Source organism: Fusarium coffeatum (assembly GCF_003316985.1).
Source record: "Fusarium coffeatum strain FIESC_28 chromosome Unknown BRIP53273_contig_40, whole genome shotgun sequence".
Lineage (NCBI taxonomy): Eukaryota > Fungi > Ascomycota > Sordariomycetes > Hypocreales > Nectriaceae > Fusarium > Fusarium coffeatum.
Window position 1 is genome coordinate 106,056 of NW_022157837.1, and position 14,678 is coordinate 120,733.

General features: G+C 49.1%; 6 protein-coding genes across 6 annotated transcripts; 4 read left to right on the forward strand and 2 right to left on the reverse strand.

The window, feature by feature from the left end:
* Positions 1–3: 3 nt before the first annotated feature.
* On the reverse strand, positions 4–3,713 carry FIESC28_01705 (uncharacterized protein; the record flags this gene model as incomplete). The annotated part of the gene is made up of 4 exons (XM_031155855.1): positions 4–956; positions 1,008–2,204; positions 2,759–3,040; positions 3,101–3,713. The coding sequence occupies 4 exons, from the start codon at positions 3,711–3,713 to the stop codon at positions 4–6; spliced, it is 3,045 nt and encodes a 1,014-aa protein (XP_031020058.1).
* A 685-nt stretch (positions 3,714–4,398) lies between these two features.
* Positions 4,399–5,268, forward strand: FIESC28_01706 (uncharacterized protein; the record flags this gene model as incomplete). Its single annotated transcript, XM_031155856.1, has 3 exons — positions 4,399–4,978; positions 5,033–5,161; positions 5,210–5,268. 3 exons carry the CDS (start codon positions 4,399–4,401, stop codon positions 5,266–5,268), a joined length of 768 nt encoding a protein of 255 aa, XP_031020059.1.
* Positions 5,269–6,282: 1,014 nt separating this feature from the next.
* Positions 6,283–7,817, forward strand: FIESC28_01707 (uncharacterized protein; the record flags this gene model as incomplete). The annotated part of the gene is made up of 4 exons (XM_031155857.1): positions 6,283–6,343; positions 6,476–6,518; positions 6,571–7,579; positions 7,626–7,817. The coding sequence occupies 4 exons, from the start codon at positions 6,283–6,285 to the stop codon at positions 7,815–7,817; spliced, it is 1,305 nt and encodes a 434-aa protein (XP_031020060.1).
* A 756-nt stretch (positions 7,818–8,573) lies between these two features.
* On the forward strand, positions 8,574–9,492 carry FIESC28_01708 (uncharacterized protein; the record flags this gene model as incomplete). Its single annotated transcript, XM_031155858.1, has 2 exons — positions 8,574–8,739; positions 8,792–9,492. The coding sequence occupies 2 exons, from the start codon at positions 8,574–8,576 to the stop codon at positions 9,490–9,492; spliced, it is 867 nt and encodes a 288-aa protein (XP_031020061.1).
* Positions 9,493–9,636: 144 nt separating this feature from the next.
* On the reverse strand, positions 9,637–10,411 carry FIESC28_01709 (uncharacterized protein; the record flags this gene model as incomplete). The annotated part of the gene is made up of 2 exons (XM_031155859.1): positions 9,637–10,255; positions 10,308–10,411. The coding sequence occupies 2 exons, from the start codon at positions 10,409–10,411 to the stop codon at positions 9,637–9,639; spliced, it is 723 nt and encodes a 240-aa protein (XP_031020062.1).
* A 1,327-nt stretch (positions 10,412–11,738) lies between these two features.
* Positions 11,739–12,590, forward strand: FIESC28_01710 (uncharacterized protein; the record flags this gene model as incomplete). The annotated part of the gene is made up of 2 exons (XM_031155860.1): positions 11,739–11,772; positions 11,920–12,590. 2 exons carry the CDS (start codon positions 11,739–11,741, stop codon positions 12,588–12,590), a joined length of 705 nt encoding a protein of 234 aa, XP_031020063.1.
* Positions 12,591–14,678: the final 2,088 nt, after the last annotated feature.

Consider the following 14,678-nt stretch of genomic DNA (forward strand, 5'->3'; position numbering starts at 1 on the left):
GGATCATTCCGTTTGTGTCAAGCCGAGGTCCATGACCCGTACCAGACCGGACCCCATAGCTGCGGCAGCCCAACAGCCGTACTCCTCGTTGGGATTCCACTCGGCCACTGTAACCCTCGTCAAAGGCTCATAAATGATGGCTCGGGTTGGATCCATAATAGCACCTCCCTCTTCCTCATCATCGCCAACAGCCGTGTCGGTTTCCTTCTTCTTTGGCTTTTTACCTTTCTTGACAGGCGGCTTGTGAGCTGAATGCTTTGTTAAACTGCGCTCCAGGATAAAGCCAGTTACTATTCTCGAGATACCTCGCGCCGCAGTGGGGGCGTCAGCTGGAAAGAGCTTCCCAGGTCGATGTTCGTGATGGCAGACGCGAATGCGATCTGTCGGTTCGCGTCTGGTGGTGAAGAGCTCGACTTGAGGGTTGATGGCCCAGAGTGAGCCGTCTAGGGACCCGACAAGGAGATATGGGTGCGTGCGCCCGACTGCCAAACATGAAGGGTAGCTTTCTCCAGTGAAGACACGACGGGCGACAGGGAATTGCGAATGATGCATAAAGCCGACATGAGTGTTGAGAACACCCGCAGATGGGTACATGGAAAAGAAGCCTAGCAGGTGGTCGCTGTATCCGAGGAGGTTTGGCTGCGTTCCGACTGTAAGGTTTTGAACTTCGGTGGATTCGTAGCTAGGGGCACGAAGGTCGAGAAGCTTGACAGTGCCACCGACTGGAGTAGAAGCGATCAGGTATGGCATAGCTGGATAGCCTGAGACGAGATCGACCACGATGTTGTGGTGAACGGGGTGTCGAGATAGGAGACGATGGGGACGGACAGACCAAAGAGCGATAGAACCATCAGTATATCCTATCACTAGCCTGTTGAAGTTGATCCATGTGAAAGTTGTAGCCTTTGCGTCCTCGTCTGGGAAGCCAAATACTGCTATTGGCTCGACAACCTTTTCTGAGAAAATGTTAGCATGGCTCAATGCTTCAAGGACGATGCCAGACTTACCATAACCCCCTTCTCCATCATCACCAGCTTCAGTCACATATACGTTTCCGTCGTCGCAAAGAATTGCCAAGAACCCACATGCTGGGCTCCATCTTACCCTTCGAGCGCGCCCTTGTTCCAGACATATTGTTTTGCGTAGTGTGGGTGGCTGCAATGAAGGTCGCGCAAAGCCATCATCTTGCCTCTCACCGACAAACTCCCACAACTGTACAACGCCATACTTCTGAAAGTCAGGCCTTAGACACTCTTCTTCATAGTCGTATAGTTCCTGGTCAGAATGAGGAATGACACATATGGCGAGTAGTTGCGGTGCGTTGACGCTATGGAGAGGCGCCCAGTCCATTCCGGTGACAATACCACCCGCATCTAACATCCATCCCACGGGTGCGCTGTCATTTTGCAAAGGGAGACCGTCTTGAGATATGGCATAAGCGTCCCCGGGCATGAATCTGATCTCTTGTTGCGATGTTGAAGGCCCCAATAATACTGGCATTGGCTCTCTCTGGAAACGGTAAAGTTCAGCTTCCTCTGGCGATAGTCGTATCCTTGCGTTGACCCCAGGAAGACTCTCTTGAACGCGCTCATACCAATGCTCGGCGCTGTAAGCTTCCCGTTCGAAGAAACTGGGCGACCAGACAGCTCTATCTGTCTGCCCCTCATCAGCTGGGATCTTGGGAGGCAGGACAGTCCAGTCCATCCAACGGTCCAGCATTCCCTTGACTAGACCAACGCCATCTTCGTGTCGTCCATACCAGGCTTCCACAAGCTGTTTTCCCTTGAAGCCGCGATCATACGGTCCCCAGTATGATCTAACAATGCGTCCGTCTGCTACAGGCTCCAAATCGAGATACCCTGTCAAGCCAGCAGCGCGTACATTGAATGGCCTGATCGGCCTCACACGCTGTCGCGCAAACCTATCTGGCACTCCATCAGGTTCGCTCACAGGACCTTCGGATTCGACTTCTTCATTTTCATCGTGCCCCCCTTCCTGGTCGAGAGCGAGCTCTTCCTCTTCGGCGCTTTCCTCAGCAGCGGCAGTCTCATCAAAGTTTTCGTCTCGTTCCGTCTTCTGAGTAGCGCGCCTGAGAGTTTCCTCGTCGGAGCTGCCTTCAAAATCGTACTTTTCAAGCGTGTATCGTTTAGTGCGATTAGATTTTCGGGTCCTCATAGTGAAGCTGTAAGGATTCAGAGGACGGACTGAGGTGAGGTGTGATGGTAAAGTTTTAGTGGGGTAACGATTGAATGTCACAGGCCAATGGCGCACAGGACAATAGCATACGAGAGGCAGGTTTGCTGAGTCTGAACCTCCACTAACAACTCGAATCAGCAAGCGTAAGGTATATAAATTTATATTCACTCCGCATTAAACGATACGTCAAGTCCTTGTGAAGTTACAACCTTTACCGAATTTGACAGGTGAATAAGCTGGAGCCCAGTGGAGAGCTCAAGACTTACAGTTCAGGCACTAGAACGAAAGGAGCTGGCAGGTAGGAGACAGAAGAATCGTTCCCTTCAAGGGTCAAGGTGTCAATATAAACTGCCCTAAAGTGCTATTCTAAGCTAGATACCTAGCATAAGATGAACAAATTGTTTCGTCTGATGCTCGGCCTATTCTTCTAATACCCTGACGGTAATACCTAGTGAATGAATTCACTTCTCATGGGTGGGACATGCTGGGCTGTCGAAACAATCGAGACACAGTCCATACGCCAATTCCGACTTGAGGAAATTCTGAATATCCATCCGCATACTTGCCATGTTGTCTGCGCATCTATGTCCACCACAGTTACATGCTGGCCTGGTCGTCCATTCGATGAGTCCCGAAATGATGGCAGTGTATGAGTCGAGGTACGTAGTGGTGTCCAGTACTGTAGCAGGCACCGGTGGACCGTCAAGCCTCGAAGACAAAAGTACCAATTGCGCAAAGTATGAATGCGTAGTGAAACTGCAGCTCTGAATAGTTCTGGGCAGTGCACTGTATAGAAACTTTGCGGTTCTTATGATGGCCGAATCCCGAGTTTGCTGAATGGCACCTGCAGAATAGGAGTTAGTATTTTGTTGCCGACTATTAATGAAACAAGATGGAGACATACCTGCAAGTTTGTAGACCAGACGACCGTTGATGATGGAAGGGTTTTCTTCCATTGTAGAAGCCGCGTCGTAAATCGAGGCTGACGTGTTCAAGATGAGTTTGCGAGTGACAGCTGTGAATGAGTCGTTGTCTTCATTCGCTAAAGAGATCTGTGCCAATAGCCAGAGTTCCCTGATTTCGGCTTCCCAGTAGACTCGCTTGCTTGTCCAAAATGAGAGAGAAAGTTGCATGCTATCTTTCAGATCGTACTTGTTAATCAACGTCCAGACAGTTGCGAGCTGGTTGGTTGTAGGTTCCCAGAGCTTTGTAGAAGCCTGGCAGTGCAAAGCACGACAGATCCATCCGAAAGGCTCAGGGTCGTCTTCTGGAAATTGGATCTCAACAGGTGCAGAGCTTGCCTCAGCCAGGGCGCGACCTTCCTTGAAGTTTGGTCCGAGCATAGCATTAAAGACAGATGAAGCTCCCATCATAACTGCAGAACGAACTCGCACTCGAGTTTCGCTCTGGACAACGAAGACAAGGTCTCCATCAGGTGCAAAGTCTTCGAAAGAGAGGTCGTTGGGAGCTCGGGGATGGCCGTCGACCTTTTGACGCTTGGCTGGAGTCTCAGACATGATGGGTAGGCGTCAGGGTATGGAAAAGAAATTAGAGGCCGAGACGCTCAAGGATGAAATGAGACGATGAGAGATGAGAGGAGGCCCTAAAAGATGAAATAATTAGAAAATATATGCCAGTGCACGTTGGGATTTCTGTTACCTTGTTGTAAACGAACAGTACTTGTGTTGGAATGATAAAGTTGTGATGTTGTCTGATTCCTGTCTGTTCTACGAAATGGTGATGGAGGATGAAGAGAGAAGAGAAGAAAGAAAAAAGACAGAGGGCGAGGTTAGGATTAAATAGGTACTCCTGGTACGTTTCTCATAAGGCAGCAGCTGCCTGCTGTCTGCTGCCTTGCACTGCAGCACAATGGCAGGAGCTAATCTTACACTTGGGAAGAGAGCCAACCAGGTGTTATGTGTCTTGCAACTCTCTTGATTATGGTTCGAACAAATCTGCTTAAATTGTTCTAGAGTTATTTAGACATTTGTTCCTAAGCTCAGTGGCTGCCTGCCACCGCTAGCGAGTGTCAAGTAGCAATTAAATCTCGAGCCATTTCTCCCTTCCTCCACCTTCCTCTCCCCATTAACGAACCTGGAGCGCCTTTGCTTTTCTCCCAATACATCCTCACTTCCACTTCTTTCTTCATCATCCTTCTTTACCACATCGCCTCTGAACCAGGAGACTGACTTCTGCGCCAACATGAGCGGCTCATCGCCTTCTTCAGCTGAAGAAAGCAGTGCTTCTCCTGATGAAATCGACCCAACGATCTGCGAGAATGGAGACATTATCCTCGCTGTCGGCCCAGAGAAGACCGAGATTCAAGTGACTTCAGACTTCCTAAAGAACATCTCACCTGTCTTCAAGGCAATGCTCGAGGCCCCGATGCGTGAAGGTGATGCTCTTCGAAATCGGGCACCCGACTCTCCTGTCACGATTGCACTTCCTGAATATTGTCCGTGGGCTATGAACCACCTACTGCGAATACCCTACGGTTCCAAAATCCCACGCCTCGAGTTTAGAACATTCTACAGTGTCGCGATCTTGGCCGACAAATATGATATGGTTGAACGACTCCGGCCGTATGGGGCGCTGTGGCTGCGATTTTTACCTGGCCATATAGAATACATGGAGGAGGCCTGGCACAGATTGATCATCTCATACTTGCTAGACGATGTCTATGCATTCTACTGGGCGAGCAAAGTCCTATGCGGATTCACTCAAGAACTGATACCTTATTGTTTCACTTGTCCTGATCGGGAACTTGCATTCAAGCTTTGTCGTAAGTTCAGAATCTTCATCACCTCTTGAATCTTATGAGCTAACTGCGTAATAGTGGCTGTCAATCAGCTGCGCCAATGTGATCCTGCAACTCGTCAATTTGGAAAGGTGTTATGTCTATGCTGCTTCAAAATCGCGCGCAACAGCTTCATCGCCCCCCAAAGAGGATGCAGGCTCGGCAATCGTAAGTTAACCTTAGCAAGAAAAAACCCAAGGGCTAATCCATATACAGCTCTCAGCGACGATATAATGGAACACGGATGTTTTAATCAATTTAGTTGGAACATCTAAAGAGCGATTGATACGCAAGAGAGTTCTGCAACACAAAAGGCTGAGGTTAGCTGAACAGTCGATTGGCGCATCAAGCTGCCGGATTTTGGGACAGAACAAAGTCGACACCACTGAGGGCTTATCAAACGGAAAGCTACTGGCTGGGAGGATCTTTAATGGCAGCCACTACTCAGTCTCTTCTTTTGTACCTACAATACTGAATGCCTTCCGCGGGCATCAAGTTCAACGATTGAACCTTCATCAAACTTCACTGTTGACTATGTGACGGTATAGAGCCTGGATGTAAGGCACCTGCATGGAAATCTGTCGATCGTAAAGTGCAGACCAACCAAATTGGTATAATCAGTGCATTTCGTTTCTGAATCGATTGTTACAAACATCCTTCATTTATATTTCACTCAAGCAAAATGTGTCCCGTTCTCGACGGGAGCAACATATCGACCTCGTTGTATTACTTCCCATGTATGGCCTCAATATCTATGGGTTAAATCTAGATTTTATATCAATGCAGACCAGCCCCTCTAGTTGGGTAAAGGAGGATCACTCTCAGGCTCCAGGGTTGCGAGGATTCTAAGTACCATTGTTGGTCACTTTTCATGATGAGATCTTCATGGCGATGAAGGTCTAAAGAGTTTTAGTAATTCGATTGATCAAATGAGCTCAACATTATATCGGAAAGAGTGAGTTCTGTGCCAGTGGGTGCAAAATTGGAGATATTCAGTGCTAAAACAATAAGTTTCTGAGATTTCGTCTCCCAGCCCAATACTCTCCTGTTGACAGAATACTCTAGTCTTCTGGTGATATCAGTAGCTGATTGAAGAAACAGGAAAGCGGAGAGAACGACCACAAACATGGCCAGACATTATATGTAGCAGTCTTGGAACCCGCGATGTCAGTGAAATAGACTTGACGTTGTTCCAAAATTGCTACCCGACAATTACCCGAACTGCCCATGAAGCTCCAAGCTCACAACACTTCCTCAAAGAGCATCAATAACAAATCAAATACGAGACCATGAGTGAACCGCAAAGAACAGGAAGTCAAGGGCACTCGAGAAACAAGTCCATCACCAAGAGTATGTCCTTAGAACTCGTCTGTTGTGGGTTGAGGTTGCTGTACAATGCGGGGCAATTCGCGCTCGCAGCCTAACCTAAGCCTCCATTAACAGATTCATGACACTTGCGATACAAGGCTAATTCTGTCTCAGCTCGACCGAGATCTTCTACGAAAGGACCTCTCGATGTTGATGAGTGAGAAGCATCTCCTGCATTTGAGTACTGTGGTGGCTAACTGTCCTGATAGCGACCCGCTACTCTCACCACCTCAACCTGCACCTAAGCGTACATCCTCTCTCACACAGCGCAACAGACTCTCATCACCACATCCACGCTCATCTACAGGAACACCAGTTTCGCAACTAGGCGAAACAAAACCAAAGGACTTCTCATTCCTCCTGCGACCAGAGATCTACCACCCTCTTACCCCTCTTAATGTCCCTGTCGCATTCCGCAACCCTCAGAAACAGCCCAACCCTGAAGCGCCTATCGAGGAACTCCTCGCCAATGGGCACTTCAGAGCGGCAGCGATAGCTGCTGTCCAAGAGCTCACGGGATCTGGAGCAAGCGGGGGCATCAACCCAACCGACTCCAAGAAGATTTTTGAGCTGCTTTACACCCGCCTAGCATGCCTGACTCTGATCGATGCGACTCCCCTGGCCGCCCAGGAGGTGAAAGCCATGGAAGATCTCAACGATATCAGAAGGTATGTGGACGAGACAACAGGTGAGCACCTGGTGCCTTGGGAACTCCGAATTCTCAATGTGCGCCTTCAATCACTAGGCTTTGGTGATTATCGCAGAGCTGTCATGAGCTACCACGACCTCGCTCGCGAAGCACGAGAGCGCATCACCAAAGCAGCAGCCCAACACGACAACTCAGCGCGAGAGCTCTGGAAAGCCCGTCTCCATGATCTTGGTATTCAAGTTGCAGGCGCTCTGATCGAGCTTGAGGACTTAACAGGTGCCGCTCAGCATCTGAGTACCCTGCGGGATCGGGGTGATGGCAAGATGGCGCTTACGAAAGCTCTCCTATGGCTGCACCTGGGCGATGTTGAGAGCGCGAGAGCTTGCGCACGCCTAGCTGTGGAAAACGACGAGAATGCTGAAAAGCTTATCCTAGCGCTTTGCGACATGGCGGACTCTGAGTACGAAAGTGCGCTTGAGGCGTGGAAGGAGCTCAAAGAAACTATGGATGACGAGATGGTCGGTGTCAACACAGCGGTGTGCTTGTTATACTTGGGAAGAATACAGGAGGTAAGTGTCCATAGTCAGATGGAAGTTCAAATACTGACTCAGCCAGGGACGAGCGGTTCTGGAAGGACTTGTAGATTCAGGTCTATCGTCGCATACACTGCTTTTCAACCTGTCGACCATGTACGAGCTATGTACTGAGAGGCATAAGAATATGAAGATCAAGTTGACGGAGAGGGTAGCTGGTATGGAGGCATCTGCGGCAGGATGGGAAAAGACAAACAGCGACTTCAAGCTATAGTTGTTATGCCAATGCTATTTGAGTTCAGAGACAATTCGGTAGGTCGACCAATATCTGTCTTTTCTCTGATGCGCTGTCTAGACTACTGGATGGCAGATACGTTATCTCTCAAGGGTCAGAATTCCGAATCCAATAGCCTGAATGCTGGTCAGAATCTGTATAGAGTGGCCAAATATCCCGACACTTATGATCTTGACGACTAACGTTCCTAATATCTTAGTGCGTGCTATCTGCAATCATTCTATACCTTAAGCAGCCTTTTGTGTAACTGATGTCTAGAATGATCTGTGCGAGTAGCGTGTTGCGAAAAGTTGTCTCCAGAAGGCCAAGAAGGCTTGATGTAAATCTCATAGTGATTCATTTATAGATGTAGAAGCTACTCAACTCTCTTACTGAATCCCGTGGCGCATGTCAGTGGATTCGATCTCTTTTTAACGTAGAAGAGGTCATGTATCCAAACTTTAGAGACGATGACTACCACGTTTTTGATAGATTACCCCAGTCAGATCTGTCACTAATCCTAAGCATTTGTAATATCAAGGAACTATCATGGAGTCGCTTCTACTTGACCTCTATATCTTGTTAGATACATTAGGAGCTACCCCACATTCCGACCCGTTGAGCCTCGGCACAGACATGTCGATCATGCCGATCGCCAGGATCATTAAAGGCCAGAACCTGGGGAAGCAGTTGGTGTTATTATTTACCCAAAACCTCTTCCTCATAATTTTGTAAAACCAATCCACACTCTTCAATATGTCGGACCGTGTTAGTCAACTCGCAGGCCATCTCAACTACCCCAAAGGTCTACTTGCAGGCCAAGTAGCAATCATTACAGGTAGCGGCCAAGGCATCGGCGCGGAAGCAGCGAGATTATTCGCTAAAGAGGGCGCAAAGGTTATTGTTGCAGACATTGACGCGGGTAAGAAACCAATTTTATCGCAAGATCCTGGGGGAAATGCTAACTATGATAGAAAAATGCAAGGCTGTCGCTGAAAGCATAAACAAGGACGGCGGCCAAGCCAAAGTCGTGCCTGGCGATATCCTAAAAGCAGATTACGTTGAGACTCTGATCAAGAGCGCCGCTGACTTTGGCGACGGCAAGATCAACATTATTGTCAATAACGCTGGCTACACTTGGGATGGCGTTATTCACAAAATGACGGACAAGCAGTGGGATACTATTCTCGCCCTGCATTGCACCGCTCCATTTACTCTTGTTAGAGCTGCAGCACCATACTTTCGCGTAAAGGATGGTGCTCCTCGCTGCATCGTCAACATATCGTCTACATCTGGTGTCCACGGAAACGCGGGCCAGCTCAACTATGCCCTTGCTAAAGCGGGTGTTACTGGCTTCACTAAGACGATTGCAAAGGAGTGGGGTCCCTCTTTTGGCGTGAGGGCGAATACCGTTGCCTTTGGACATATTCTCACGCGATTGACAGCGGCTAAGGAGGAGGGTGCGTTTGTAAAGGGTCCAGACGGTGAGCAGATTGCGCTGGGTATCCCGGCGAAGCAGAAGCAAGCTGCTGGAGATGCTGCTTTTGCGGATATTCCTCTCAGAAGGGCAGGTACCCCCACTGAAGCTGCGAGTGCTATTTTGGCCGTGGCCAGTCCTTTGTTTTCTTATGTTACAGGACAGACCATCATGGTGACCGGAGGACGTAACATGTAACATCCATACTGCAGATAACATTGAGATCCATGCTGTAGGCGATCACACGACTGAAGAAACGTGGTATTAGATTAAATGGTACTATACTTCCCCAAACGCCCCATCCAACAAGATGTGTTCCTTTTGATCATGTCATTCCCATTCTTAGACCTTGAGCCACAGGTTGAAGACACCCTGGGCATACTGGACAATCTCGTCGCCACCAAGCTTGCTCTCTCCGTACAGACGGTCGACGAACGAGATGGGAACCTCAGCGACGGTGCAGCCCAAAGCCTTGGCACGCACCATCAACTCCATCTGGAAACTGTAGCCCTTGCTCTCGGTGGTAGCAATAGCCTTCTCGAGCGCAGCACGCTTGTACAGACGGAAACTGCCTGTCAAGTCGCTCACGCCAGGGCGCAGGACAGTGTCGGCGAACAGGTTGGCACCACGGCTGACGAACTTGCGCTTGAGATCCCAGCCAAAGACACCACCGTTTCCAGCGTATCGGGTACCGGTGACGATGTCGTAGTTGCCCTTCTCCTGGAGGGCGACCATCTCGGGGATGAACTTGGGGTGGTGAGAGAAGTCGGCGTCCATGATGATGACGAAGTTGCCGGTGACGAACTTGAGACCGTGGACGTAGGCCGTTCCGAGACCGAGCTTGCCAGCGCGGGGCTTGAGTTGGACGTGGGGAGAGTAGACCTTGACGAGCTGCTGGGCGACTTCTTGAGTTCCATCGGGGGAGCCGTCGTCGACGATGATGAGTTCCCAATCGAGGTTGCTACTCCAGTCAGTCAGTAATTAATCAATGCTGGGGTCAGAATTTTACGGACTTCTCAGTGAAGGTTCGGTTCAACAACCAGGTAATGATAGGGAGGTTCTTTCGCTCATTGTACGTCGGCAAGATAACCGAGTACTTGTTTCCCTTGGGAGCCATGACGGGTGGAATTGCAAAGGGGTATCGATTCGAAGAAGAGAATTAAGCAGAGAAGAAGTGATCTGAAAGGTAGACAGATCAAAGAAAAATCGTCAAGGAAAAATGAGCGTAGAGAATTTAGTGGTCGCGTAGATGAATTGTCTCGTCGTTATTCGCGTCTAGCCACTCGCTACTACTAAAGGGACACCTTGAAGCTGGCGATGGGGGGCATAATAAAAATGACTAAGCTCACAATGGTGGGAGAGCCAGATTGCAGGCAGCCCCTGAATTTGGAAATGTGGCTGGTAAAGTTTCGCGAAGTGTGGCTGGTGAGGTACATCTTTCTTGGTCTGACCGATGCCGATCTGCTAGCATGGATTGGGAAGCATAACATGCAGGTCAGGACTTGGATCGTCAATTCTGCCGTCATGTCATGCTCGTCAGTTGAGAGAGCGAGAGGGGAGTTGCATTCGGTACTATCTGTGGGCATCTATTGAGTGTCTACTCACTCAACAATCACGAGAGACTGCTGAAGAAGAAGAAGCAAGTTTCTGTACTCACATCGTGGTCAACTCAAACGCGTACTGAGTGCCAACTAAAACCCAGAAACTCTCCTTAGCCAAAACTCTCTCCTAAAGATTTCCCCAGCAACTCTTAAGTACCGGTACTAGGGTCTTGTCTCACTGGTTCCGGATCCCAGATCAGTGGCTTAATTGGTCTTGACCCACTCAAGCTCTTTCTTTCGTTCAGTTCCCCGCAAAGCGCAATGTCGAATGGAAACTGGGATCCAATCCCAAGATGACGACCAAGTCCGTCCCGATCTTCAAAGTTCACACCGTCAAGTACGGGTGTTCCTTGGGCTAATCTCACAGTCCACAGAGTTGCGGTCCAGTGACGAAAGAGTGTTGGCGTGGACATCTTTCCCACCCTTGACCCAAAGCATCACCATCCCGTCCATGTTACTCGTCCCTCAATTCTCGCTGGAGAGGAACCTCGATATTGTTTGTGCATCCATGCTCGGCCTCGGATCTACCCATACCCATCTTGTCTCTCTCTCCTCACCTCTTGCTTTGCTGCTTTCTGTTTCTAGCTATGGATGGCTTGTGGAACCGTCGTGACCTCGTGCTCTCTCGCTCCTGCCAACCGCCAACTTCACTTCAGCTCCCCGTGTCTCGTCCCCAACTTGACTTCTTTTCTTCCTTCCCATCGTAAAGCTTCAATCTCACTCTCGCGACTTCATACCAGTTTTGCAAACTCCATTACCATTCATTGTTGACTATACTATATCGCGTATACTTGCGACTGTAAGCCAGACTCGTTTTGCGACAACAATTGTTACGTCATCATCATGTCGGACGGAATCGCTCCAGCTATAGACAAAGGTATGTTCCATCGTCAGCCATCTCAATGGCATCGAAACCATCGCGTATAGTCCTGCGCAGTGCAATTGACATGTTCGCGATGACTTTTGGAACTCATCGAGCTCGTTCCCGCACTTACACCTTGAGGACCAAGCTGACATGCTCTAGTCGGCGCGCCTGAACCCACGGCCCCCGAAGCCGAGGCCGGCGCTCCCACTTTGGATACCACAACAGCTCCTTCAGAGACTGCTAAGCCGGAAGAGAGCAAGCCTACTGACGGTGCCGGTGGCCTCCATGCTCCGCCGAAGCCCGTCGAGGTCGCTTCAGTTCCACAAACACCCGTCAACAACATGACATCCGCAGGCGGCACTCCTCGACCTGTACTCAACATCGAAGAAGAGACCAAGGAAACGCCAAAGAACGAAGACGAAGCTGCTTTTGTCACCACTGGTGTCGAGACAACATCTGCACCTGCAGTCTCCGAGCCAAAGGATGTCACCATGACCGACAAGCCCGCTTCTGTTAATGGCGACAGCAAGCCTGAGGTCAACGACCCTGCCGAAGCTGCTCCGGGCGAGAAGCGCAAGGCCGACGAGCCCCCCGCTGCTACCAACGGTGCTTCCGCTCCTGTTGTAGCCGAGAAGTCTGGATCCGATGAGCCTGCTGAGAAGAAGGCTCGTGTCGAAGACGTCGCAGATGAGCCGACAGCCTCCGAAGAGGCTTCGCCAGACGGTAAGCAAGAGAACGGCAAGACCCCCAAGAAGGACAAGAAGGTTGTGTCCCCTGCAGCTGGAAAAACGGCACGCAAGACTCGAAGTCAGGGTCCGGTTGAAGTCTAGGAAGAGTTATTCTACTATTGATTATGACGTGTTATGAGTTTTGAGCAGACCACTGCTCCAAATGGGACGGCGAAAACGGCACGGTCGGTTCGGGAACAGGAATAACTTCCCCAAAGTCTGCCTGGTTGTCTTGTGTGTATATTTGTGCTTCAGGTAGTAAAACATTGATTATGCTCCTTGTATCTTGAGTGAGACGGTTACCTGCTTCCAACGTTGTTCTACTTCCATCCTGCGACCAACCACGACATTAGCCGTTTGCATAGTGTTCCTAAGATCACCTTGCAGAACTCTAAGAAGGTTGGGAAGTATGAAGATGCAACATAGTAATGAATATGTGTTGATACCTTGCACAACATTGGTGGTATGATAGCGACTACCATCCAGCATCTCATCTACTCCACGCAGCTTTCTGACCAATTCAGGAGACGTTCATCCTTGCTGGTATCTCTTCTGACCTCGTTCTTGCATCGGTGTTCTGTAAACACTCCCTTAATGTGAACTCAGTATACCCTGCTTGAGTTCCACACTCACCAATTAAGTTGTTGGGACGACCTATCTTCTGATAGAGGTTACCGAACACATAAACAACACCTCGTGAAAACTTACGTTAAGTTAATAGGCTCTATCAAACTCAGATATCTTTTTACTTCAACGCAAGCCTAGCTAGCTTTGTCGCTCGATAAACTCACACAGATTCACCAATGTATAAATGATACCGAGAGTTTCTCCATTCTTTCTCTCTTCATACCAACCCTCTGAGCCTGGCCCCAAAACAATCCACCACAGCAACTATATAACATCATGGTTTTGCCAAGAATTATCCGATTCGGTCGCCCCCTTCTCGGGCCTTGCGCCATCGGTTGCTTCTTCGGTGTTGCATCCAATCGTCTCGACAATGCGTACCGTTTCAACAATGCATATCGTCTGTATCGCAGACTATCCTGGAGAACCTGGCTTCCTCATTGCAGAGCTCTTGGCTTCACGGCTGTGGTTATCTTTGGTAGCGTCCAAGCATATTGGCTTTTATCATCTCATCTTCGCGGGCTCGGGTTTAGCGGCCCTCATGCTGATGACCTTGACACCCAGCTGGACGAGAGGAAGTCTTCTTATATGTCTCATCGCTCTGCCCGAACCTCTTCTCCCGTCTCTAGTATACCGTGTGATACAAAGAAGGATCGCACTCATTTTTCATGAGTAAGCCCGTGCGATGAAAACTTTCGAAGCCGGTATAAGTGGACAATGCTTGCAGCAGTAACTTCCTCGAGGAACGTTGCTACAGTCTATTCTTGAAGGGATGTGAGCTCCATGGTGAAAGACCCAACACTCTCGTTAACAGTCTGTTATCGAGATTACACTATAAGCACAACGAGAGATCCAGATTCATCATCGCGGTTATGGAATGAGGTGCAGACCTTATCATCGAACAGTTCAAGGTAAAAGCTTGGCCAGACGAGTTAGCCGGTGGTCAATGAGATTGGCATTATGCAATATGATCTGGAAAAGACAGGCAGCAACTTTGGCCTTTTCATCAGATTACAGTAGCCTTCACTCAAGCCGCCAGGCTTGCTGTACAACATATTTTCGAAGGCTACTGGAACCCGGATCAAGTCCCACTTAGCTTAGGATCCGGCATCCGGCTCAAAGAACAAAAAGAATCTTCGGCTCTTGGGTAGATCTTGGATCCTCCCATTACGTCTCAGTGGAGCAAAACGTCAGCACCCGATTATACTTGTTTCTTCCACTTGCCGGTTGTTTCTTGGCCTTAGTCTCTACAGAATCAATGCCCTAAGAGCAAATCTAGAAAGACATGCGTATGTAAACTGACTCAATGAATTCGTACCTCAGTCAAGTTTCTGAGGTTCACAGAGAGAGAATCCTTGCTTTACACGTGTGGGCTGGTCTAAGTGGGTACGGTACTGCAATGGCAATGCGTTTCGCCTTGGCTGGTAAGCGGAGAATCTTCAAAATACCGAGCTCAATCTCTTAGATCAGATATTTTGTTCATGACATGGTTTAATATGAGTAGTAATGTAATACTTGTCACGGCTTGCAGTCACAGGGTAGGTAAGCTCCCAGCTGAGCTTACGT